The sequence below is a fragment of the Trichoderma aggressivum genome, assembly GCF_033847375.1.
Source record: "Trichoderma aggressivum f. europaeum strain CBS 100526 chromosome Unknown scaffold_023, whole genome shotgun sequence".
Lineage (NCBI taxonomy): Eukaryota > Fungi > Ascomycota > Sordariomycetes > Hypocreales > Hypocreaceae > Trichoderma > Trichoderma aggressivum.
In genome coordinates, this window is record NW_026946389.1 from 46,783 (window position 1) to 72,933 (window position 26,151).

The window sequence follows — 26,151 nt, forward strand, 5'->3', positions numbered from 1 at the left end:
GGTGGCGGACGGTTACGGGGCGGCTATACGTATGTAGCCCATATTCATATTAATAAACCAGAATCCTCCTGTTACTCTCTATAAAGAGGCGATGTATGAAGTTCATAGAGAAAAAAGCCAGAAACGTTGTCAGCTACTATTGGTATAAATCATCTATTCAACCTCTGACGGGACTTTGATGAATCCTTGAGAATAAGCCCTCCTACTTTGTACAATCAGCCTTCGACCATAGCCAAGACTACTAAAATGGCCATCACGAATCTCAGCTCTTCAGTTCGCGTCACTCATGTTGGTACGGCGACGGCCATCATTGAGCTCGACAACCTCACCATCCTCACCGATCCTTATTTCTCTCCAGAGGGCACCGAATGGATTGGCAAATCAGGCGCTAAACTGGTCAATTCATACCAGCCGTCCCTTGGCCTCGAAGATCTGCCGCCAATTGATCTCATACTTCTGAGCCACGAAGATCACAAAGACAATCTGGACGATTTGGGCCGCCAGCTTCTCAATGGGCGTCACGTCTTCACCACCACTGATGGAGCACGAAACCTTGCTCCACGAAAAGCAGTGCGTGGGATGAAGCCGTGGGAAACGGTGAGCCTCCAAATCGGCGGCGGGCCGCGGTATGAAATTACAGCAACGCCTTGTCAACATCTCCCCGGCGGCGAATGCCTTGGATTTATCGTCACCGCAGAGCATTTTGGTACATCAGACGGAAAGCCAAATGCCGTGTACTTCTCCGGCGACACTGTCTACATAGAGGAACTTGCCAAGATTAAAGACCGTTTTCACATTTCTGTTGCCCTATTCAGTCTCGGCAAGGCCATGGTTCCTAAACCCGGGGGCGGTCTGCTTCAAATCACGATGGATAGCAAGCAAGCTGTGCAGCTCATGCGCGATATCGAACCAGATATTGTTATACCGTTGCATTTCGAGGGATGGAGCTTGTTTAAGGAGGGCAAAAGCGAAATAGAGAAGGTGGTGAAAGAAGAGGGGGTCGAAGACAAGTTTAAGTTTCTTTCCCCGGGAGTCGATACCAAGATTTTGTAAAATTGCCAAGGTTCAGAATAGATCTTCTTCATAGAGTAGACGTGATTAGAGAAATAAAAAAGGGCTTTTTTTTGCATGTAAATCCTTATTTTCACCTGCTATGAATATCTTTGCTTCTTGGTGCGTAGAGTTGCCTGTTTTGGTAGGGCTTATTCATCGCACCAGATGGGACAGACCAGCCGCAGCCTCTCTTTTTAGCCTGTATTCGCTCTCATTCACTTCTCGCATGGCTATCAAGGAATATTGAGATTGCAGCTGTAACTTTCCAATGAAGCCGAAAGGCTGTTCTTTCAAATGGCATCTCCGCTATTTTCTCCGAGAAGCACATTAGATGGCCAGCGCCGATCTAGTGGTGCAGATGAAGACTCGCGAGATGCCGAATACAGGTTTTCCATTGAAGAGTTCTCAACTCCCTCAACGGGCTGGCAGCTCGACGACTTCGTGCTCGATCCAGGTTATGTTGCATCTCGAGAAGAATTGCGTTGGTTGATGCTAAATACTGCACAAACTGCACCACCATCTCCAGCTCACGGCGACAGCTTCATATCTGGGTTGGACGCGCATAGGGGCGAAGATCGGTCGTCAGCACAGCACACAACCTCACATCTCCTATCACAGGGCAGGCGAATCGAATACCTCAAGAACTACATTAGCCAAGTTGCGCCATGGGTAAGCTCGTCCGTAAAGCCCGTTCCCGAGCTTGTATTGATTTGAGGTCAGCTCGATATGTTTGACAGCTCTCGTGCTTTCGGGATGCAAGTCCCTCTTCTCGCGCAGACTTCTCCGGCTCTATTATGCGCAATCTTAGCCATATCGGCACGACAAAAAGAACGAAAAGAGGCTTCGGATGGAAAATCGACGCCTCAAAAAAGCTTCGATAGCCTGGAGCTCTATCAAGAGGCGATCCGGCTTCTGACGCCACTTCTGCAGGCTCATGACCAAGCAGTAATTCCCATATGTGTAATACTTTGCTGTCTTGAGATGATGTCTGCCAGTGCAAGAGATTGGCGTCGCCATCTCGAAGGATGCGCTGCTCTTTTCGATGCATTCGAAGTCCATGGATTCTGTGGCGGATTGCTTCAGGCGGTTTTTTGGTGTCACGCGAGGATGGGTACGTTGAGTTTCTTCTGCCTTCACTATTTCAACAACAATCTAATGGAGGATCTGAATTTAGATTTATGCGGCGCCTTGATATCGGACGGGACGCAAAGCACCATGATCCCCCCTATCGCTTGGCTACCTCCAGGCACAGACGAGTCAAATGCTCGTCAGACTTTTCAGAACATACAAAGTCCGGATATGCACGCCAACTATGCAGTCTATCTCTGCGCCAAAGCCTGCGAACTTGTTTCAGATCGCACCCATCATGATGAATTGGGTGCTCCCAACGGATGTACGGCCGAAGTATTTTCATCACGCTGGACCAGGCTATGGGACGATCTACAGGCCTGGTTAGATGATCGTCCCAATGAGCTGGTTCCATTACAGACTATAGAATCGCAACCCTTCCCACAGATATTGTATCTTCACTGGGCAGCTATTTCATCCAATCAGTTATATCATACTGCTTGTATTCTGATGCTCGGATCAATGCCCAGGAGACACGGCCCCATATCTGGCTTGACGGGGTCATCTATCTGGCATGCGAAGCGCATTTGCGGAATCTCTTTGACAAATCCTCACCACGGATGTCTAAATAATGCGATTCAACCGCTGTGGTTGGCAGGTAGACTGCTTAGCCATGAATCAGAGCATACGATACTTGTGGATCTGATTCGTGACATTGAGTCTACAACGGGATGGGGAACCTGTTGGAGAATTCCCGACTTAGGAGCGGCATGGGGATATTCTGTCCGGAAGTCTTCTCGCTCAAGAAATGGTCCCCTGGAAAAGCCGCGAAACGCCCGAACTGGGTGAAGCTTCACATGCTACCGAAAAAGAACCCAGCCTATTCTCAACCGAGAAGCTCCGAAGTGTGCCAATCTTGATTAAGCCTCTCAATGAAGCCATCAGTACGCCAGCCCAAAGTGCTAATGTGCTTAAATCCCAGCAGTATTTCTCTTTGCTGACTTTTGTGCGTCATTCTCTGGGCAGCCAGGTAGAACGACGTGAGGAGACATGGGTCCCAGCATTCGCATCGATTATTGTTGATGGCGATACCGCATATCCTTTGCGCATGCCACAACTGCGATAATGATGATGAACGACGCTGATCAAGCTGCAGCGTCCTTGGCTTATGGGCCAGTATTAATATCATTGCGGTGTGATATAGCTGATTTGCGAATGTCGCTGAACCGTTGGTGAAGTATATGATTGGAAATGAGAATTCGTCGTTGCTGATTTCGATAACGGGACGGAATGTAGAGGGTCTGTTCGTGTACCAATCACTGAGTTTGTCAACGATAGACTTCCAACGAACCGCTCGGGTTTTTGTTGACTCGGCATTGGGATCTCTGGCTACTTCTTCATCTCCAAATGAGAAGTCGAGCACTTCGGTACATAGAACAAGAGGTTCATGTGCGAAATGGAGACTGATATGCCCAGACTTGCGTCCTTTGCTAAGGGAGCTCTCAAGTAGATGTCTTAAGAGACTGCTATTGATGGTAGAAGTGGTTGCCTTTAGCAAAGCAGCAGAGATACCTACGGCTATCAACACATTTGTCAACACACAAGCAAGGGCTTTACTCACTGAATCTCGCAAGCAACCATAACATACGCTCATTTAGTATGCGCAATGGACTATTTTCTGCCATCTGTGTATAGACGATTTGCAAAAAATCGTTTTTTGCCAGTGCACCATCCCATGATTTAGGAGGGTCGAGGAGAAAGCCTTCGGCGGCTGTTAACACTGACCAGAGCTTGACTTCCCACATCCTCGCATGCTCAAGATGATACTCAATAGGATATACAAGATGACTAGAGTCACTTGTTGGACTGTTAGTTGACGTCGAGGAATAAATAGTAGCTGAATATGAAGTAGCGCATAGTTTTAAAAGAGCATTGAATAACACGTCGGATCTCATTGCAAGATGTGGAATTACGAGACCAAAGGTCTGCCCCATATCACACATATCGAGCTTGAAATCAGAGAATTGTTAGAATCTTGCTGTAAATGGCAGATAAAAGAGTTCTCTCTTACCCATGGTGCAATCTTGTATCTGTAATGCCTCAAGAGCTCAATCGTTCGTCCCAGAGAGAGTTGATTTGCCACTTGGGGGCTGATTGGCCCAAGATCATCGATGTTCTTCAGTATTGATGGTGGAGATGACAAATTGATCTCTTCGATATCCCCAAGGACCGGAGTCGCGGGGGTAGGGTCATCGATATCCACGCCTGGATCTCCCGTTCCAAGAGTCATCAGTACATCCAGAGCAATCTCGTAACTGTCTCCCTGTCTTATTCCTATATCTGGATCCTGACCGTCTCCATTGAGACGTGACGTGGCCTGATTTTGCGCTTGCACATCTTGACCTCTTTCGAAATTTCCACCGTACTCGTGATACAGGTCATCAGAACCTAGGTAAAGACTTTGCTGTTCCCCAATAGACGTGCTTGGAGTCGCCGCCGGGGCGTTATTTGAAGGTGAATCATTATATGTATCGTTGCTTTCTCTTTCGACAGAAAGAGGAGATGGGATGGAAATTTGACTCTCTTCATTTCGACTGGTCTCTTTCTGCTGCGCGGATCCATTATCTACAAACTATGTGGCATCTCCGTTAGTATGGAGTTGGAAAGAGAGCAGAGGAGTTATTAACCTGGACTTTGGAATATTTTGGAGGACCGCTCGGCTTTCTCGGCAAAGGATCATCTCGACTGTTGGAAGAAAGGGTGAAAGCGTTCTTCTGCAAAAATGAGAGGCGCGGGCCATACACGCATTCTGCCTCGGCATCGATACAACGTTGGCAGCGAGGCTTATGCTCATCACCTATTGTTGAGTCAGAAGCATGGGTCGACTATTCAGGCATACGTATATTCAAAGACAGTAACTGCAAGCGCATAGATGAAAGTGGAACCTTGAGGGATGAAAGATATGTGCTATGAAGATCCATAGAGCTCAACACCTGTTGTGTCTTATCTTACATTTTCGCCGCCGAGTGCGACACCTCAAGCAACCCGTTCTCGCTCGTTTCTTCTGCACGCGATTGGGACTTTCAGTTTCCTGATGCGCCATGGCATATTGTAAGGTGCTTGCCAAGGTAGTTTCGGGCAAATTTCTCGATCCTGCGCGACGGATAGCTTGGGGATCTCGGGATAGGCTGCAAGGCGGCATTGGCGTTGACACAGCACTGATGATGGCTTCACGACTGATGGCGGTTTCTTTTACCAGCTTTAGTAGACTTAGGCACAGCTTCGGTTAATTTAATACGGCTATAAGCCGTCATCCCAAGGGCGCCACTGGCTAAATTGTCTCAACGCTACCAGACACTATTTGTTAACTAAACTGGATTGAACCCACCTACGACGCGGGTGATGAGAAGGGCGACAAGTTCTTGAGCGTAGATGGAAACGAAGCAGTTTAAAGAGAAATTGAGTGGTTCTCTACAGTTTATAGGATTAATGCAGAAGAAAGGGCAATCTTGAACGCCCGTGTTCCTTCTTCAACGCCACGTCCGTGATATGATGAACCAGCCGAAGCGGCACACTTTTTGGTTTCTGGGTTGGAACTAGGTGGTGGCTATACATGCCTGAAATGGCAATCCGAGAGAAGCAGATACCGCATGAGGTATACAGTCATACAGCCCTCAAAGACAAGCCTACAAGTTATTTCATGTCGCTTTTCAAGAGTACTCTCTGACTTTTCAGCCTCAAACGAAGCAATAAAGCAAATCGGGAAAATGGGGAAAACCGCCGTGACTCTGGCCTCTGGCCGGGAAATGCCTCTCGTTGGATTTGGACTCTGGAAAGTTCCCAGAGAAACAGCAGCAGAGACAGTATACAATGTAAGTGGTAACGACGTACAGAGAAAGAACATACGGGCTGTGACTCACGCCAGTTATTTTCTCTCAATAGGCAATCAAAGTCGGATATCGTCTCTTCGATGGCGCGTATGACTATCAGAACGAAAAGGAGGCTGGAGAAGGTATTCGCCGAGCTATCGATGAGGGATTGGTAAAGCGTGAAGACATATTCATCACCACAAAGCTGTGGAATAACTATCACCGAAAAGAGCGCGCGTTAGCCATGGCCAAAAGGCAGAATGAAGCATGGGGGCTGGGGTACATTGACCTGTATCTCATTCACTTCCCCTGTGCATTGGAATATGTTGATCCTAATGTTAGGCAGTATCCTGTAAGTTTTCTGATATTGCTACCACTTTTAGTTAATATTCACTGACCTCTGCTGTGTTAATGATGTAGGCATGGTGGATGGACGAAGCAGGAACGATATCCTTGGACAAGGTCGCAATTCGCGAGACTTGGGAGGCGCTCGAAACGGTAGTCGATCAAGGCATCGCACGCAGCATTGGTATTTCCAACTTCCAAGCGCAAGCCATCTACGACATACTCTCCTACGCACGCCATCCGATCTCATCGCTACAGATCGAACACCATCCATACCTCGTGCAGTCAGACTTGGTTACTATGGCTCAGGAGAACGGCATTGTTGTGACAGCATACTCTAGCTTTGGGCCACAAAGCTTCTTGGAGCTATCTCCAGCTTTTTCCAAAAGAGCTAAGGTGACGGCACTCCTCTTTGATACGGAGCCTGTGAAGAAGGCGGCTGAGAAATACCGTGTTACTCCTGCGCAAGTACTGCTGCGATGGGCAACTCAGAGAAATGTGGCTGTTATACCGAAATCCAACAATCGAGAGAGGTTGGGACAGAATCTGCAAGTTACGGAGTTTGACATGACGAAAGACGAATTGGAGGATATTTCAGCTCTTGATCAAGGATTGCGATTCAATGATCCGGGGTTCTATCTGACGCAGCCTATTCGCATTTTTGCGTAAGATATCTTATACGGGCTATCTAGAATATGCTATAGTCTTATTCTGTAAAAACATTCTTTTACTGTATCAGTAAATTTTTATTTGGTGACAAATTGCGCAACGACCAGACCTATCTTCAATTTAAGCTATTATAATGTTGTATTTGGTTCTACCCGATTATCGATGAAGCTCCGTATAGGCCCTACAAGTCGAGAAATTCTCGTTTCAGAAATTCATCATAACTGATTCTCATCAGATAATCCGACACCTTGAGCACAATACTATCCACGTCGAAGCCAAAATACTTGTACGCCTCAGGACCTGGGAGACTATGTCCGAATCGTCTCACGCTTATACTTGCGTCTGCATACCTTTCCCAACCGTTAGGTGCATATGGCTCTACCACAACTGCTGGGATGTTGCGGTGTCTTCGTAAAGTGTCCCTCTTGTAATCCAAAGATTGGCCCTCAAACAACCTCTGACACGGGAAACTGACTACTCTGCTTCGAATGCCCTTTGTCTCTCGCAGCACGACGGCGGCCTCTAAGACGTGCGACAGTTCTGCGCCGACACCAATGAGCGTGAGTTGCGCATCGTCATCTTCTTGAATCACATAAGCGCCCTTTGCAACGCCATCTCGGCGTGTCTGTTTGAGCTGTGGCACTTTGTGCCGCGAAGTAGAAATGATTGAAGACGCATCTTGGACTTCGATGGCGGCAATCCAGGCGCCGGCCGTTTCTTCACTATCTGCAGGGCGGATATATAGCAAGTTTGGCATGGCTCGAAAGAGTGCCGCCAACTCGATGGGTTGGTGAGTTGGGCCGTCTTCTCCCATCCCGATGGTATCGTGAGTCGCTGCATGGATTACCTTGAGTCGTTGTAAAGCACCCATTCTTACAGCCGGTGCTGCATATAGATAGAACATGAAGAACGAACTGGTAATTGGGATAAGAGTACCAGGAGCAAAAGCCGCCATGCCGTTCGAGACGGCACACATGGCATGCTCTCGCACGCCGTAGTGAATATACCGACCGGCATAAGAACCGTTGATACCGCAAGTCGTCCGCAGATCAGGCTACAAACAGAGTTAATCAATTCTTAAAGAAACGCACCTTTCGCTAGGAATCCCACTTACGTGTTGAAAATCTTGTTTGCCATCCCACGCCATATGCACAGATGGGGAGAGATCCGCCGTGCCTACCATAAAAGAATTGATGTCCTTGGCAAGAGGATTGATCATCAGGCCAGACGACGCTCTTGTCGCCAGTGGTTTGTCGGAAAGGTTGTCAGGGCTGGGTACCAGATTCTTCCAGTCAGATGGAAGCTTTCCACTCCGACGTCGTTGAAACTCCTCGGCAAGTAGAGGATGAGCATCCGAATATTTCCCCACGAGATCATTCCACTGTGATACAATCTGCTCTCCACGGCTAGGTAGATCCGAGAAGAATCGGCGGACCTCGTCCCTAACGACAAAGTACTCGTCCTCATTGAAGCCGTATGATCGCTTCATCCGCTTGACGTCGTCAGCACCGAAAGCAGCTCCATGAGCTTCCGCTTGTCCGGCAACAGAGCTGTCTAATCCGATGATTGTTCTGACGTTGATAAATGTTGGCTTGTCCGCCGAGGCTCGTGCCTTTTCTAATGCGGCCACAATGGCGTCTACATCGTAGCATCCATCTTCGACATCTATCACATCCCAGCCGCACGCCATCATCTTAGCGTTGACATTTTCGGTATTGGTCAGATCGACTGAACCATCACAAGTGATTTGGTTGTTGTCATATATAATTGTCAAGTTGTTTAGCTTGAGATGCCCTGCGAAAGAGATGGCCTCCAGTGCCACGCCCTCTTGCAGGCAAGCATCGCCAATCATGCACCATGTGTGGTTCGATACAACATCAAATCCGGGTCGATTATACGTTGCCGCAAGATTCTTTGTCGCCATCGCGAGGCCAACGGCATTGGCCACTCCTTGCCCCAAAGGCCCTGTTGTCACTTCAATGCCTTCAATCTCGATTTCTGGATGGCCGGGACAGATGGAGTCCCAGCGTTTTGAGTGATATGACTTGAGTTGATCCATTGTCATATCGCGATATCCCGCCAAATGGAGAAAAGTGTATTGAAAGAGGCAGGTGTGGCCATTTGAGAGCACGAATCGGTCTCGGTTGAAGAATTCTGGTTGAAGGGGCGCGTATCTCATCACATATTTCCACAGAGCAATTCCGATGGCAGCCATACCAATGGCGCCGCCTGGATGGCCGCCATTGAATTGCTGACAGAGATCGCTGATGAGCAGTCGAAAGGTTTTGAGAACCAAGTCATGCTCTTGGGTTCCCTGAGATTTAGACCCAGAATTTTCTTTTAGGCTAGTTGATACAGCATTTGTCGTATGTGTTTTCTCGGGGGATAGGACTCCAGGAGCCATGTTTGCTGAAGTCAGGCGAGATGAAGCAATGTAATTTGTTCCACAACGAGAAATGTAGCAGTGTTGAAAGAGGTAATTGGGCACCCTGGAGAGTCAGACTGAGCGTCGCTACGAAGAAGAAGAAGAAGAAGACATCAACGAGCCACGTTATTGCTTTTTACAATCCTCCAAACCTATAATTGCCAGAAATCCAGTAGAGGGTAATGCGTCCACTTTGAGGAATCCGGTGAGATTCCGTCGATGAGAGGGTTGCCTAAAAGGGAAACTTTAGCCACCTTCGGTCTGGAGAGCTTGAAGCCCAACAATTGGGCTTCTCCGGGAATTCTACAAGGGCGTCTTGCCAATCGAGATTTCTTCACAAGATTCTTGCCGCAAACAAAATAATTCTTTTACGAGGTTTTACTCAGATACATTGCACGCCAATCTCTGCGGATCTGCCAATTCAGATCAGGCAAGCTACACACTCACGTCGAATCCAAAACCGCCGCCATATTATCGACCTTTTCTTCTTTACCATTGTGTTGGCTTCAATCATTCGAAACGATGGCTCCAGCAATCATCTCCAATGGCGATTCTCCTGAAATATCAGCTACGACAGGGCTGAAGGATGTAGCAGCCACAGCTCTCAATGGGGGAAGCATTATCCATACTTCACGACCAAATCCATCATTACAAGCAACAGCCGACCATAATTTGAAGATGGTTGAAGCTCCGGTAGTAGAACCAAAGCATGGAGAAGTGCTGTTGCATATCAAGGCCACCGGCATCTGTGGGTGAGTAACGATGGCGGCAAAGAAACCGATTTTGAGAAACACGGATGGACTCATTCATATTCATTTAAAGATCGGATGTCCATTTCTGGAAATCCGGGCGGATAGGCTCATTGGTCTTTGAAGGAGATTGCATTTTGGGACACGAAGCTGCTGGAGTTGTGCTCAAGTGCGGAGAGGGTGTAACGAACCTGGTACCAGGTGAGTGATCAAAGGACGGATCAAAGGACGGATCATACGATGGCTAATGTTAAATGACAAAATAAGGCGATAGAGTGGCCATAGAACCAGGTGTTCCTTGCGGGGACTGCTTCCTCTGCTTAGACGGCAAGTATAATCTCTGTGAAGATGTCAAGTTCTCCGGTGTCTATCCCTACGCGGGAACGATTCAGCGATACAAAATCCACCCAGCCAAATGGCTTCACAAGTAAGCCTCCAAACAATGGCGGATTTTGCACGATCAATGACTCACATTTCGCTACAGACTTCCGGCCAACATATCGTTTGCTGAGGGCGCCCTCCTCGAGCCTCTGAGCGTTGTTCTTCATGGCATACGCACTGCTGGTCTAAACCTTGGTTGTGGCACCGTTATCTGCGGTGCTGGACCTATTGGTTTGATCGCTCTCGCTGCAGCAAGAGCATCTGGAGCGCATCCAATCGTGATAACAGACATCGAGCCAAAGAGGCTTCAATTTGCTCGAGAGTTTGTTCCATCATGTCGAACCTACCAGGTAGATCCTTCTCTAGGCGCTGAAGAGAATGGATGCCGAATCCGACGGCTGTTTCGGCATACCGAAGACGATACATCACAAGACATTGTACAAGGCCTTCAACAAGAGTATTATGCGCCGCGAACTGTTCTCGAATGCACAGGTGTGGAAAGCAGCGTGTGTACCGCAGCATTTACGGTCAGACGGGGCGGTACCATCTGCGTCATTGGAGTCGGTAAATCGATCATGAATAACTTGCCTTTTATGCATATTTCTCTGGCTGAGGTATGTAACACTGCAAATCGGTTGTGCGAAGGTTATGCCAGGATCGGCTTGCTAACAACATCGGATGAAATACGTATAGATTGAGCTCAAGTTCATAAACCGGTATCGAGATACGTGGCCGGCGGGTATTGCGTGCCTTAGTGGAGGAATTCTGGACCTGAAGCCCCTGGTCACTCACGTTTATCCTCTTGAGGATGCGATGGATGCTCTGCATCTGGCAGCCGACCCCAGAAATGGAAGCATCAAGATTCAGATTGTAGATGCAGCTAACGAGGACGCGATAGAATAGAGTGTGTGGACATGACAAGAATCATGAATAGATCAACAATATGGATGGATACAAGCCTTAAGGAACTTTAGGAGAATCTCTCGGTTCATTATTAAATGTACGAGCAACTAATCAATAGCTACGAAGCTCAAAAGTGCCAACTACACTCTGATAGCCACCCAACCACCATTACTAGACGTTACCAAAATAGAACCGCATGCGTGTATACCCGGGCTCCTCTACAGGATATAACTACAGCCTACCACGTAGCTGTATTATGAACCCGTGGCTTAGGCTTACCACGTACATTCAGCCGTCTCGCTTCGAGCGACTCCCACATATTGCCCTGCATGAAAGACATCATACTTAGTTGCCTTGGCCAATCGAATCAAACGAGGTTGATGGCACCGCAGCTTACAGCTATGACGACCGCGCTTTAAGCCGAGCACACCGTTCATTCTGCCAATGGCCCGAGCAGGTTGAAAAGTCTCTTCTTCTGCTGATGATCACCTCTGGTAGTTCAGCGAGGCTTGGTTGACATTTACGCCATTGTAAGACCCGTTATCACAATGACTGCATGGCGCCGTGACATTTCATTATGCTGACAATGTGCAGAGGGGGGGGGGATGGCTTAAACATCATCTAAATCTAACATGTACGCCGTCTGCTGGATACCGTACTCGTATATGTAGGCTTTACTCCACTCAGGTAACACAGGCATTGCATGGTTTGCTCTAGCAAAATGGGCGAGGCTGTCTCTTTGAGTTGCTCACCGGGAGGATGCATCTAGCACAACCTACATATGCAAATGCATGCGGAACGTACCATTAGTGGAATCCTCCTAGGCGAGGCCCTTTCTGTGCTTCCTAGGTAGGTAAGCAAGGGATACCATCATCAATGCAAGGTTCACAGTGTGTGTGGCCGACCCACAGCGAGGAGTCGGAGCGATTTCCGAACAACTAAGGCCAATCAAATTGAATAGTGTGTGATTCCCTGCAGCAAATATGCGCATGTACGCCAGAAAGTATCATGCGCTGGCCAAAGCAATGCCAATGAGGGGTTGGCTCATAGAAGCTTCGGGCATACTTGAGCATCCTTGGGCTGTGAGATGCTACCTAGGAGCTGTCTCTCCGTTGTGGGATCAACTGTTACTGAAATCTAGAACGCGGTAATATTGGCGGACGGCCTACATTCCATGCTTTAGCCAGACCAGGTCATCTCATTGTTCTGAAGCTTTCACTCACTCGCCCTCTTCACTCACTCGACTACCCCAGAGAACTTGGACCCAAAAGACAAAAGTCTACTATGAAATTCGATTGCAATGCCCGAGCACGCCGCAAAGGGAAGAGTCCAACATCTGCGCCGTGTGCTGCCGGCACCAGCCGGGCGGCCACCGGTGACAGCAACGCCGGACCCCCGAGTTTCTAAGAGGCAAAACATGGTGGCCGCAGCCTGCAACGCCTGTCGCAAACAAAAGACAAAGGTGCCTCATGGGAATTGACTCTTGTAGGCGTGTTTTATACTAGATTGCGATTGCTAACTCGGCTTCCAGTGTTCTGGTGACAGACCGGCTTGTAGTCGCTGCATCCAGCGAAAAGTCGAATGCCACTACACCACACAGCCGGGAGAAACGGAATCTCAGGCATGGCAACGAGGATACAAGGACCTGCAGCGTAAAAGAACAGCTCACGAAGAGCTATTCGATCTCTTGAGGAATCTGCCCGACAAAGAAGCTGGCCATGTCTGGCATAAAATAAGAGACGGGGTGGACGCGATGTCACTTCTCAACTACCTCAGAACGGGGAATCTGCTACTGCAAATGGCTGTTGCTCCCGAAACGCGCTTCCGGTATGAACTCCCATACCGAACAGTAATGCCTGAATATTACCTTGGGGACAATCCCTATGTGGATTCAATGATTTACGGAGCGTCTTCGCTCTATCCCCAAGATGAGCGCTCCAGGATCTCGGGTCGTACGGCCACCAGTCGTGGCGGCAAGCGGGCTTCAAACGCGTATCAAGACGCCTATTTGAAGCCATTTCATGCTGCTGAAGTTATTGACCCTCGGCTGACTGATGCGAAAATTTCCTCGTGGACCGGTGTTTGCAAAGACGATGGGCTTATGCGACGGCTTCTCTCAGTCTTTTTGAGATGCGAGTATCATTTGACATCAGCATTTCAAAAAGACTATTTCTTGGATGACTTGGTGGCAAATCGAAAGGAATTCTGCTCCCCTTTGCTCGTCAATATTGTTCTAGCTTATTCTTGTGTACGTTATTCCCCAGTGTTCTTACATCTCGTGTTTCTGCCATATCCTATCAAGTACCTCCGCTAACTAAGCCCAGGTCTGCTTTCCGGATTTCCCAGACCGTGCCGAATATTGGAATCCCAAAGCGCTTGTCTATCGCTTCGTGATGGAAGCGAAGCGCATATGGGAGCTTGAAAGCCATGTGCCACGGATTACAACAATCCAGGCCGGAATCGTCTTCACCGTCTTCCACAATCTCTGCGGCTTGGACGAAATCGGACAAGCATATAGGATCCATGCCATAGATCTAGCCCATCAAATGCAGCTCTTTGACAGCACCGTAGGCGGTCGCAGCGATAAAATGCAGAGGAGCATGGCGTTCCTCGCATGGACCTTGTTCAATTGGGAAACGTAAGTACATACAATCTCGGTGCTGGAATTGGCCTTTGCTGAAGTTTCTAGGCTTGTTGCCTTCTCCTTCATGTTCAACCCACTACTCAAAGAGCCTCCAAACTGGCCTCTGCCGGATCCCTCTCAAGATGGGAATTGGTATGGGGAAATATGGCTCAAATATCCATTGACCGATGCCCTTTCGCCGTCTTATTTCGGTAGCGTTTTCCGAGCAAAATCTCATTTCCGAATCATCATGAACGAATTTTGTTGCACAGCATATTCGGAAGGCTCGCAGGTAACTGTAGAAAAGGCCTATGAACTTTTGAATAAACTGAAGCACTGGTATCACAGCTTGCCAGGTCCACTCCAGCCAAAGACAATCGTCCTCCCTACACACTTGCAACTTCAGTAAGCCCCCATGAATATCTGCAAGGCCACCTGCAGTCCACTAAGTGAGTGGTGTTAACGTGAGACAATGGCAGCATTCATTATCATTATCTGATCATAACAATCTTTGAACCTTTGATGGACGCACAAACAGACCAACGGCCACCACCGCAGCAAGTGGTTGTCGAGCCCAAGAAGCACCTTCAAACGTTGATCCGACTCTACTATCTCCGCCACGGATACGATGCTATGGACCTCTTTGTCGTCATACCGCTTATGCTTGCCGGTTCTGAATGCGTGGAAGCCATTAATGACCAAACACCCGCAGCTGAGCTAGAGCTCCTACGCTCTACGCTCCTCTTGGTAGCAAAGGGCTTAAATAGTCAGCGCCGGAATCATTATCTAGCCGAAGCACTGTTCCGTGTCATCCGGGGACGAATGCGGCCGTCGGAACTTTCTCTATTGAAGAATACGATGAAGATAGACGAGAGTGAATGGGACGAGAAGAGTAGCATGGTGCAAGAGGTGCGAAGCGCGTGGCCGGTGAGCGTGGTCAAGAAGAAGGAAGATATAGACTCTCACAAGTTGACGAACCTAGTGGAGAGTTATGGAAACCTAAACGTAGAAGGGAGTTCCGACGCTCATTCAACTTGAGAGATCTGGGGGGTGTATTTGGCACAGGATAGAACTGATAGATACCAGTGTTGAATACAGTTGCAATTGTCCAGGGTTGACAGTCTTTTGTTCTTCATTGTACATGTTCTTTTTCTTCGGCCTTTGGAATCCGGACCATGATGATGGTAATCAAGGCGCCAATCATGGCAGAAGCAAGGCCAAACCACCAGATGGCACGCATCCCTTCAAGTCCCACCTCTCCATCAGGTAGCTGATCAACTTTGATCCCTATAGAGCCAGCTACAGAAGTAATGATTGCCAGAGTCAAGTTTTGTGCCGTGACCAAAAGACTACCAGCAGAGCCCTGGTATGACCTCGGTACGCTCGAAGTAATAAAGATGGTTGCTGCGGCGAAGCTCAGATCAGGTCCGAATGTAGACAAGACTACGCCCGGCATTGATAGGGCCCAGTACGAGGAGTTTGGTGTTTGAGGCAGAAAGAATACCGGTCCCATGCCAAAACAAATCATGCTGGTGGTGAGAATCCAGTGACCAGGGACCACGTGAAGCGTCTTAGAAACGATCCAAGCTGCGAGAACACCAACGATGCCGTTTGGAAGGATGTACAGCGCCGCAGTAAGCGGAGAGACTCCCTGGTAGCGAAGCCAGAACTGGATGGCATAGAACTGCCACGCACCGGCTGGATGGAGAGGATTTGTTAGTAGATGGCAGCGAATAAAACAATTACACGTCATTACAGGATTTCTAGACAACTCACCGTAACCGCCAAATCCGAAAATGTAGGAAAGCAGGACGGCCGCAAACCCAGGAGTTCGCCAAAGCCCGTTTGGAATAAGAGGACGAATAGCACGGCGCTCGACAAAGTAAAACGCGACAAGTAGAAGAAACCCCATGATAATGGTAGTATAAGTATAAGGACTCCATTGAACCGCTGCACCTTGAGTAAGTCCAAACAGGATCAATGCACAACCCAACGATGCGAGCAGAGCGCCGAGATAATCAAACTGCTTCATCGAAGGCGTATCTGCACTGGAGCTATCTGCAGCTGGCTTCAGATCGGGTATCGTGAGATACGCAGCAAAAGCGCACAAAGCAAGGAACATGGCCGTGCTGCCAAAGATCCAGGGAAGATGAGCAGCGAGAGCACCTCCTTGAACACAGCCAATCCAGTAGCCAAACGGCGCTCCTGCTGCCATCAAGGAAAACACGCGCGTCTTGCGGATCCCCGGGTTATAGACTCGTCCAAGAATGCTCATCGAAGCGGAAACGAGCACTCCAACCGCCAGGCCCTGCATGGCTCGGGCCACAAAGAAGAGCACCTTGAGGTTTGGAGAAACGGCCGCTGCCGTCACCGCATTCCAGGCTGCTTCCCACAGAAAAGCGCCGACCATGAGTGGCTTGGGGGGAGCGAGATCAGCCAACGGGCCAAATACTATGACTGACAGACCGCTTGCCAATACCGAGGAGCCTACGAGCCAGGGAATCTGGGCTGGGACCAAACCCAACGCCTCTCGGAACACGAACTGGGTGACGTTCATTTGTCCCAAAGTCAGGGCGGAGATGACTTGGCCAGCCGTACAGACGAGCACAAAGATGACCTCTGCGAGGAGATTGGCGAGCTCTGGCGGAACGGCTTGGAACACGGGATTCGTCGGGCTGCCTCGTTCTTCCGAAAGGCCAGCGGGCAAAGACTGATCAGTTACGGCGGTTTCAACCAGTCTGTTTCTCATGTTAATCAATTCCAGTCCAAGCGCTGGTAAATCTTCTTCTGCATCGGTGATGTTCCGGGCCTGTGGTGTTTCTAGGTCAAGCGAGGTCATCAAGCCTTCGTGGTTTGCCTCCACAGGCAAGACAACAACGGTGGACTGGGTTTTCGACATGTTCACTGAGAATTCTTCTGTTCACTAAAATAAATTCACTCGGATTGGATAAATGCTGCTGTTCTCCTGCCGAGAAGCTCGCAAATGCGGCTCTACTCGAGAGACTTGGTCTAATAAGTCACACAGGAGAATGGATTTCCAGAGTTCAAACACGCAATCGTCACTTTATGTATGAAATCAACATCAGTCAATGCCTAAACAGCCCGACGCCGACGCTGTGTCACCTGCACTGTTGGCCGTCCGGGCAGCTAAACCATTAACCGAATATGGTGGGTTACCCGTGGGCGAGTCATGCCGACACTCCCCGAAGCTCCCAGCGCAGGGAAGAATGGCACTGATCATTTCACTCTTGTTAAGTAACCTTGAAGGTAAAAATTCATTGTTGTTGTTGTTGAATATATTAGCATTGCAGGAATGCGGAAACTGGAAGAGAAAGGAAGAATCTGAACAGGTTTCCTGAAAACAAAAATGCCACGCTTATTGTGATCGTTCCAAAGATGATTGTTTACACCGGCCCTTAACGATCGCCACGAATCATCAGAATTATGAAAAAGAGATAGCTCTGGCTTCATTGGGGAAAAGAGAAATATGACATGATACCGGTGACTTTATATTGTCTATTAGATATTCTACTTTGTGGAGTATAGCTGATACATGTCAACGTCACCGGTGCCAGGTGGATATGAGAGTCTGTCAAGACAGAATAACCGTTTTGACGATTGAGGCGGAGTATGGCGCTGTTTATGTGACACCACTTTACCATTCAGCAGGCTGTAAATTCGGCTCACCGGCATCCAGCATCGTTCTCCCCCGGATCCCCGCAAACCGTAAGCGCTCCAGTGCTATTCAACACCGGATCGGATATTCCATCCTGAAGTTGATTGCTAGAGCTTGCCTCGGCCCCGCCCCCAGCTCCTACACCGGCCGTGCTTAAAGTTGCCGGATCGGGCAGTGGGCTCGATTCGGACAAGGCACAAACAAACGTTGGCATCATTTAATAACACAAAATACTCTACAGAATGTAGAGATGAGCGTGTTGCTATACTCAACGAGTTCAGGAGAACTGAAGTAAACAAGCCATGGCATACACAACTATTTTGTTCCCCTCAAAGCCACGCATCTTCATTCTGACGGACATTACCAACGAACCCGACGATGCGGAATCCTTCTGTCGATACTTGACTTATGCCAACCAATTTCACACTGAAGGCATCGTGGCTGTGACTTCAGTATGGCTAAGGAACAAAGTGGCGCCGGAGAACCTGCACGATATTATCGATGCGTATGAGAAGGTTGTGGATAATCTAAATGCCCACGTCCATCCTGAGTCTCTTTATCCTTCGGCAGAGTACATCAGAAGCATTGTTCGTTCTGGGCCTCCAGTAAGCAGTATCCAAATATAATCGTGATATCTCGTATTAACAAGCACTAGGTGTATGGAATGGCTGCAGTTGGTGACGATATCCCGCTGAGTGATGGTGCCCAATTACTTCTGGAACGACTATTGGCAAACGACAGCGACCCTCTTTGGGTATTGATTTGGGGAGGCAGCAATGTCCTTGCTCAAGTCTTAAACCATATACGCCATAGAGACGATGCTGAACAGCTTCGCGCAAAGTTACGAGTGTATGCCATCTCTGATCAAGATGATACCGGGGCTTGGATGAGGCGATTGTGGCCTGACGTCTTTTATATCTGCTCCGTACATGGATGGAATCAATACAGCCAGGCAACTTGGACAGGCATATCTGGAGATACGCCTGGTGAGCAAGGAGGCCCCGATACTTCAAAAATCACCAAAGAGTGGATCAAAGAGCATATTCAAGTCGGCCCCCTAGGAGCAGCATACCCTGATTACATGTACATTGTCGAGGGAGATACGCCGACGTTTCTTTACATGATACAGAATGGCCTGGGTCTTCCTGAGCAACCATCTTACGGCTCCTGGGGAGGCCGTTATCTCCCTGTGGATCTTACTTTTCCCAGGGGCCATTTTGGTGACACTGCCGATGAAGTCGTTGGAAAGAATGGCCAGACATATATTTCGAATCGTGCCACTATTTGGCGCTGGAGAAATGCCTTTCAAGACGACTTCGCTGCTCGAATGCAGTGGACTCTGACCAACGATTTCGCCAAAGCGAATCACCATCCCATAATTTCCATTAACGGAAACAAAGGACTAAGTCCAATGTATTTCGAGGCTGATTCTGGCTCTTCACTGGTATTTGACGCATCTGAAACCTTTGATCCCGATGGAGACACTTTATCATTCAAATGGTTCCAGTATCGCGAACCAAGTGCTACTCGGACGTATCATACTTGGGAAGTGCCTTTGATGGAGATCAAAATGCTTGATTCGGCTGGAAAGAAGGTGGAAATAACAGTGCCAAAACCCAATGCCTCTGGCCCTGGGGGTACCTCCATTCCCGTTCCCGCGCGTGGCGAATTTCTTCATCTCATTCTTGAGGTTCAAGACAGCGGATCGCCTCCGTTGACTAGCTACCGTAGGATTCTCATCACACCTCTTAATAACGTATAACGCAAATAAATTGTACTTATTCATCATATCTTACCATTATTCGCCTCCATGTGATCTATTGATATGTTATTCATGGTGACCACCTTGTTGAGACCATACCCGCTAGGCAGCCTTGCCGAAGGCGTTCCATTGACCGAATTTAAAAACTTGGCATATCCACGATAGATGATAATACAACACACCTTATGCTACTGGAATCAAGCAAGTCTAAATAAATTGCCTACAAAGAAATATTCCCAGTGGCTGTCAATGAAGCGAGAAATAGCATCCCACCATAGTTTGATCTTGGCTTCAATGTTACACATAGATACGAGCGGTATGGCAATAAATTAATGTCAGCTAACTAGTATACTAGCCATGAATCAGTTTAAATAAAAAATAATGAACCATCTTCACACAACATGCTTCTCAGCAGCCGCGGCAGCCTCATTCTGCAACTGGATGTCAGTCTTATAAGACTTGAACTTCCTCGCGGGAACCCCCTTGGCAAACATCTCATCAAGCTCCTGGTAAGATCTCCCCGCAGTCTCAGGCTGATAAAAGTACAAATAAACAATACAAATAACGCAAAACCCGAAAAAGATGAAGGCAATTTTCGCTCCCAGGTTGGCGTGATCCGGGTTGAACAAGTAAGGAATGACGAATTGCCACATGACAGTAATCGCGCTCTGGACAGAGTATCCAATAGCAATAGTCTTGACACGCAGGCGAGACGTGGAAACCTCTGCGAGCAGAGAAAAGGCAGTGGAACCGATCGAGACATTGTACCACCAGCTGTAAATGAGGATAAACGCGACAGTGCCTTTTACCTCGGATGGTTTGTGGCTCAGTCCCAACGCTCCGGTGATTAGGAGGATCGCGGTAAGGATGATGAGGCCGTAGAAAGTAATATTGCGTCTTCCAATACTGTCAACAGCAGCAGCGGCCATGATATTACCGACAATGGATAGAACCGGTTGGGAAATCTGAATCTTGTAGCTCATAGAAGTCGAATACCCAGCAAGTTGCAAATAATACGTGAAATAGCCGGCAACAAAGGCGATACCAGAGAGTGCCTGGATGCATAGAGGCATGATGCTGATGATGGTACGTCGCAGGTTCGACTTTTTGAAACACTCCACATAGGTAACTCCCTCAGTTTCCTGACGGATTTGCTCCAGCGTCAAGTTGATGAGCGCAAGTTTCTTTTCCCCCTCTTCACCGGGATAGCCAAGTTTACCAAGGCTTTTTATTGCTTTTTCCGTTCGACCTTTGCCAGCCAGGAACCAAGGAGATCTAAAGAGCAACGTTAGCCATCATTTTCATCAGCCTAGTTCTTTAATGATACATACTCGGGCATAAATGGCCATAGCAGCAATGCCACCGCCGCAAACCCAAACTGAGAGCAAAACACTGAGCGATAAGCCCATCGAGAGTCTACCTGGCCCGTATAATTGATGATCAAGAAGGCAACCAGAGGACCAATGCCGTACGAGACGCCAATACAGCAAGTAAAGATGCCGCGCAACGCCAGCGGAGCAATCTAAGGAATTCTTCAGTACACTATGGTGACCGAAGAGGGATGGAGATGCGCGTACCTCTCCGATGTAGGTAATCATGTTTGTAGCAACAATGCCCACCATGATTCCGTTGATCAGCTTCCCCGCGAAGAAGACGGCATTTGTAGTCGCGTAGAATTCTATACCAACTCCCACAAAGGACACAACCAAGGCAACGAGAAGCATGAGTTTTCGGCCGAAAATATCCGCCAGTTCCGCGGCAATAAGAGAAGAAATGACGGCCCTTGAACGAAAGTTCAGTACGTCAGAAAAGAGTCTTGTAAGATCGGTGTCGACGTGGAGAATCAAGATATACTCACATGGCTACGGGTGCCCCGTTAAACGCAGACTGCCACTGAGCCGGCAGCACATAGTCGCCTTCAAAGAGATACCCAAAGTCCTGGCGAAAGCGCGGGATTCCCACAACGCTGCCAGCCGCCTGGACGTCGAAACTGAGCAGAATCACAGTCCACAGGCCGTATATGCACCAGGCACATGCCCAAGGGTTACGGACGAGAGATTGGTATATCCCAGTCTCGTGATCCTCTTGGTCAGTGATGTGTGCCAGCTGTGCAGTCTCATAGTCACCAGTTTTCTCGACATGGTCGTGCGCATTCTCCTTTGATTGCTCCATCTTGACAGTGCCAGATATGTTGAACTTGAGAAGATTCCCTAAATCAACATCTCATGAAACGCTTCTGTACAATGGCCTTTAACTTGTCTACATCATCTTCCATATATAGTAATTCCTCAATCTTGAGTCTTTATAAATCCTTTACCGGTCCTTGCAGCTGAACAGAAACGCTAAACTAGGTGCAGCGTGGAGAACCCCATGGGGAACAATGTTCGATTCTCTCCGCCGCATTAGCTTCTGGGGAAAAGTGGTAAAACCTTCCTTTCTCGTCCCAAGTCTGACAATGTCTTTTGCCGGCTGAATGGAAAGATGCCTAAACTTGCCCAACTAGGCTAACGGGTGACGGGAAATAAGAGGGCTGGTGGTATGTCAATCTATTTCTATTCCTAATGGAAATAAATCAGGGCGTTTGTCGTACCATTTCCACGACTATTGCAGATAGCTCATTATCAATTAACAGCTACAAAACATAACTGAGGCGAGTCATCATTCGTGACGCGCAAGCATGACGAGATGATCCCATCTAATAAATCCAAATACATCAGAAACATCGTAAGAGCTGATCTTCCCTTCAATGAGTCCCGTACGTCCAGCTCTACTGCTGGGCAGATCCGTAGCATAGCATCATGCAAAATAAATGCTTCACCAGCCAAAGTCAAGGGGAGGATCTCAGATGCTAACGACTCTCCAATTGACTGGACAACTCGATAGGCACGAGCATCCCAGATCCCACCTCGAGGTCCTGCATTGGGATTCAATCGCCTCTTCGTGCTCCGGTTACCTCCGTAAGGAGATTGAGGCAGAAGGCGGCCTTCATTTGAGGGGAGCCAAATGCCCAGCTGCCGAGTGTGGTAATACCGCAACAGCCCAGAATGGCCACTCTACGACCGGCCACGCTGGCAGAAGGCTTGCGCCTCGTAAGAAGGCTCTGTAATTTAGTTTCGATGGCATGGATGGCCACTCGAATGAGGTTTGAATATGACAAAGGGATGCTGTGAAGGAGGCCTTGACTGACAGAGGCGCGAGTCTGAACAGAAAAAAAAAAAAAAAAAAAAAAAAGAGACAGAGAGAGAACGCATTTACTCCGTGATTTGTATCTCTTCTTAAGATGGCCCGTTTGTCGCAGTGTTAGACCACTCGGGCGAGTCTAACCATATAAGAAGCTTTTGTAACAGCTTGTTCATGTTGACCGGTTTGGAGATGTAGTCATCCATCCCCTTTTCTAAGCAGGTTTCACTGTCTCCTCGAAGGGCATATGCCGTCATGGCAATGATGGGGATATATCTTTTCAAGGTCCGGATTTTCTTGGTCGCCTCAAAGCCATCCATGACCGGCATGCTGATGTCCATAAGGACCAGGTCATATGCGTTTGGCGAAGCGCCCAATGTCTCGACGGCCTCTGCTCCATTGGAAACAATGGTAGTATTCCGAAAGCCAAGCGAGTTTAAGACGCGAGACAGCACCTTTTGATTTACCGCGTTATCCTCAGCCGCAAGGATTCGCTTCTGCGGCGCCACCTCCTTGAGGCGTCTCAGCATTCTTTCCTTCTCTGCTTCCTGCTGATTCTTTTCCGTCTGTTGTTTCTGTTGGAAACCAAGGGCGTCGGGCGAGTCGAGATTGGCAATTTTCTTCAGCTTGACTGTAAACCAGAAAATGCTGCCGTTACGCCCGGGCTTGGGCCTGTAGCCCATCTGGCCGCCCAGCAACTCGGCTAGAGATTTGGCTATTGACAGCCCAAGGCCTGTTCCCTGATATCTTTTCTTGGTAGGTTTTTCGAGCTGGGTGAATGGCTTGAATAGGTTTTGAACATCCTCGTCGGCCACGCCTATGCCGCTGTCGGTGACCTCTGTGAGAACTGTATAAGAGGTGGCATCCTCGTCCGAGACCGAGGCGGCGACCTGTACCGAACCCTTGTCCGTGAATTTGACAGCATTGTCGATGATGTTCTGGAAGATCTGACGGAAGCGAAGAGGATCGCCCTGCGCGGATCTGGGCAGTTCCGGCGCCAGGACAAGTTTGATGTAGACGCCCGGCAGCAGCGTCATCTGCACATTGCGCACGACGGATGTGATTATGCTTGCGACACCAACCATGTCCGTGTTGACGGAGAAGTTGCCCGAGGCAAGCTTGGAGTAGTCGAGAATGCCGTTGATGACCTGCAAGAGAACCTGGCCCGATTCAGAAATGATGTTGGCCGTATCGCGCTGATCCTCCGTCAGGTTCGTGTCCAGGAGAAGAGTACAGGCCGAGAGCATGCCGTGCATTGGAGTTCTGATTTCGTGGCTCATGTTGGCCAAAAAGTCGTTCTTCAACTTGGCGCTCTCTTCGTACGCGGCGATGAGTCTCAACTCGGCCTCTCTGCGTTCGGTTAGGTCGCGCGTCACCTTGCCAAAGCCAACATGCACGCCGTTCCTATAGATGGCTGTGATGGTAACGTTGGCCCAGAACCGGCTCCCGTCCTGGCGATAGCGCCAGCCCTCGTCCTCCACCCTGCCCTCGCGCAAGCATGTGACGAGCTCTATTTCGGGCTTTCCAGCGGTGAGATCTTCCTGGCCGTAGAAGGTCGAAAAGTGCCGTCCGATGATGTCCTCCTTCTTGTAGCCCTTGAGCAGCTCGGCGCCGGTATTCCAGGTGGCCACATAGCCGCGCGTGTCGAGCAGGAAGATGGCATAATCCTTGACGGCCTGGATAAGCAGCCGGAAGACCTCGTCGACGGACAGCGCGTGCTGAATCACCTCGCCGCGGATATCAGGCGTCTGCTGCTCGATCCGGTCCCACTCCAGCACCAGCGACAGCATCTCGTCCCTCTGGAAGATGGGGATGATGCGCGCCGAGTACGAGACGCCGTCGGGGGTCGTGTATGCGGCATGGCACAGGCGGAAGCCGCGGTCAGCGACAGCGACTTCGATGGCGCGGGCCAGCGGGATGCGATCGAAGCGCTCCAGCGGCGAGCCTCCGTAGAGAGCGGCGAAGAGATCCTTGCCCAGGAAGTCGTCTCGGCCACGATGCCACGCATCGACGACGCCCTTGGACGCCCGCTGGATGCGGTAATTCGGCGCCACGACGAGCGTGGGGACGGGCGACAGGTCGCAGATGGCGCTCGTCAAGTCCGAGTCTGAGTTAGCATTGCTCGTATCATTGCTTGTGCTTGTGAAGGTGTCTGTAGCAGCGGTGCCTGTCACGTTGACGGCATGACTACTACGGCCGCCCACGCCGGGGCTCGCCCTCATGTTGACGTCCATGTCGGCGTCTTTGCGGCCGTGGCCGGACGTTCCAGGCCCTTGAGAAATCATGCTTTGGACAACTGGCCCGTCATCGCGGACGCCCATTTCGTTCATCAAGGGTGCGCGAGCATGGGCATGAGGTTGAATTTGATGCTGGAGTTGGCCCTTGTTAGTTCAAGTTCACAAGTTTCCACCCATTTCTATTTCTATCAAATCGCATAATCTCCGTGGCCTCCCCTATCTAGTACTCTGCGATGACGTAACGAGTTTTTCGGAACATCTTCTCCGCACAGCCTCTGCTAAACTTGTCATGTCCACGGTATCTCGGAACTCTTCTCTCCCTCTCCCTCTCCTCTCCTCTCCATTGAGGGCGGATCCAGTTCCATTTGGCCCCATCGCTCTAGCAGTGCCGCTTGTGGCTTCAGCGTTAGGCTCTTCATCAACTCGGACAGGGCGAGTTGCACGTTGAAACTCTCTTTGTCTACAACGAGCCAGACGGGGCTTCCGGTATGCAAGCCCTGCTTACACGGGAGATCACCATTCGTGGTTCCGGCCGCTGCTCCACTCTTCTTCAACGGTCGGCTCCAAGGCAATATATGCAAACGTGGCTTAGTGGACACTTGGCATCGTGTTGAACCTGCACGGGGGGAGATGGAGTTGTGTGAGTGTTTTCAACTAAAGGCACACACACACACTTACACGCTGGCGACGGACATGTGTCTACCCTGCACCTCTACACGCACTTTCAAGAGCAAATGGCACTGTCCACTCCAGAGAGATTGTGATGATGCAAGATTGAATATGTTGACAGTTGCATGACAGTAGTGATGCCCGCTTCCCATTGTTCTACCGGAACTGAATGAATAAAGCCCTATCGCTGTTTGATTATGAGGCAATTTGTCACCTTTACTACTCCTGCAAGATGCATGGCTCAATGTTCCCTCAAAGAGCATATAACCCGAGTGACGTCAGGCGGAAAAGTCAATAAAGAACTTAAAAATAGTGAAATCCTTCATTTCCATTGAATAAAATGGCGTCTTCAAGTGAACCAACACATCCTGTCATGTTCTACACGCGACTGTCAAAGTCGGATTGACCCCCGCAGACATCAAATCGATGGACGTCTCTCATCTCCACTTTGCATCCAGCTGCTACGGTAGAGAATAAGCTCACCGTCATTTCCCAGCTTCTCGAAATCTTGGAAAATAAATTGCCGAAAACTGATTACGCAC

The 26,151-nt window shown here is 49.1% G+C and overlaps 9 protein-coding genes across 9 annotated transcripts; 5 read left to right on the plus strand and 4 right to left on the minus strand.

Moving 5' to 3' along the window:
* Positions 1 to 246: 246 nt before the first annotated feature.
* On the plus strand, positions 247 to 1,053 carry Triagg1_6025 (uncharacterized protein; the record flags this gene model as incomplete). The annotated part of the gene is made up of 1 exon (XM_062900604.1): positions 247 to 1,053. One exon carries the CDS (start codon positions 247 to 249, stop codon positions 1,051 to 1,053), a length of 807 nt encoding a protein of 268 aa, XP_062754882.1.
* A 4,835-nt stretch (positions 1,054 to 5,888) lies between these two features.
* Positions 5,889 to 7,004, plus strand: Triagg1_6026 (uncharacterized protein; the record flags this gene model as incomplete). The annotated part of the gene is made up of 3 exons (XM_062900605.1): positions 5,889 to 5,993; positions 6,064 to 6,342; positions 6,411 to 7,004. The coding sequence occupies 3 exons, from the start codon at positions 5,889 to 5,891 to the stop codon at positions 7,002 to 7,004; spliced, it is 978 nt and encodes a 325-aa protein (XP_062754883.1).
* Positions 7,005 to 7,185: 181 nt separating this feature from the next.
* Triagg1_6027 (uncharacterized protein) lies at positions 7,186 to 9,408 on the minus strand (the record flags this gene model as incomplete). The annotated part of the gene is made up of 3 exons (XM_062900606.1): positions 7,186 to 7,312; positions 7,355 to 8,058; positions 8,119 to 9,408. The coding sequence occupies 3 exons, from the start codon at positions 9,406 to 9,408 to the stop codon at positions 7,186 to 7,188; spliced, it is 2,121 nt and encodes a 706-aa protein (XP_062754884.1).
* A 543-nt stretch (positions 9,409 to 9,951) lies between these two features.
* Positions 9,952 to 11,462, plus strand: Triagg1_6028 (uncharacterized protein; the record flags this gene model as incomplete). Its single annotated transcript, XM_062900608.1, has 5 exons — positions 9,952 to 10,181; positions 10,252 to 10,379; positions 10,446 to 10,605; positions 10,663 to 11,173; positions 11,253 to 11,462. 5 exons carry the CDS (start codon positions 9,952 to 9,954, stop codon positions 11,460 to 11,462), a joined length of 1,239 nt encoding a protein of 412 aa, XP_062754885.1.
* A 1,300-nt stretch (positions 11,463 to 12,762) lies between these two features.
* Triagg1_6029 (transcriptional regulator family: Fungal Specific TF) lies at positions 12,763 to 15,123 on the plus strand (the record flags this gene model as incomplete). Its single annotated transcript, XM_062900609.1, has 5 exons — positions 12,763 to 12,924; positions 12,994 to 13,710; positions 13,787 to 14,100; positions 14,152 to 14,490; positions 14,565 to 15,123. 5 exons carry the CDS (start codon positions 12,763 to 12,765, stop codon positions 15,121 to 15,123), a joined length of 2,091 nt encoding a protein of 696 aa, XP_062754886.1.
* Positions 15,124 to 15,217: 94 nt separating this feature from the next.
* On the minus strand, positions 15,218 to 16,984 carry Triagg1_6030 (uncharacterized protein; the record flags this gene model as incomplete). Its single annotated transcript, XM_062900610.1, has 2 exons — positions 15,218 to 15,783; positions 15,862 to 16,984. 2 exons carry the CDS (start codon positions 16,982 to 16,984, stop codon positions 15,218 to 15,220), a joined length of 1,689 nt encoding a protein of 562 aa, XP_062754887.1.
* Positions 16,985 to 18,063: 1,079 nt separating this feature from the next.
* On the plus strand, positions 18,064 to 19,523 carry Triagg1_6031 (uncharacterized protein; the record flags this gene model as incomplete). The annotated part of the gene is made up of 2 exons (XM_062900611.1): positions 18,064 to 18,366; positions 18,417 to 19,523. The coding sequence occupies 2 exons, from the start codon at positions 18,064 to 18,066 to the stop codon at positions 19,521 to 19,523; spliced, it is 1,410 nt and encodes a 469-aa protein (XP_062754888.1).
* A 392-nt stretch (positions 19,524 to 19,915) lies between these two features.
* Triagg1_6032 (uncharacterized protein) lies at positions 19,916 to 21,695 on the minus strand (the record flags this gene model as incomplete). The annotated part of the gene is made up of 4 exons (XM_062900612.1): positions 19,916 to 20,798; positions 20,855 to 21,045; positions 21,101 to 21,305; positions 21,382 to 21,695. The coding sequence occupies 4 exons, from the start codon at positions 21,693 to 21,695 to the stop codon at positions 19,916 to 19,918; spliced, it is 1,593 nt and encodes a 530-aa protein (XP_062754889.1).
* A 1,103-nt stretch (positions 21,696 to 22,798) lies between these two features.
* Triagg1_6033 (uncharacterized protein) lies at positions 22,799 to 25,024 on the minus strand (the record flags this gene model as incomplete). Its single annotated transcript, XM_062900613.1, has 1 exon — positions 22,799 to 25,024. One exon carries the CDS (start codon positions 25,022 to 25,024, stop codon positions 22,799 to 22,801), a length of 2,226 nt encoding a protein of 741 aa, XP_062754890.1.
* Positions 25,025 to 26,151: the final 1,127 nt, after the last annotated feature.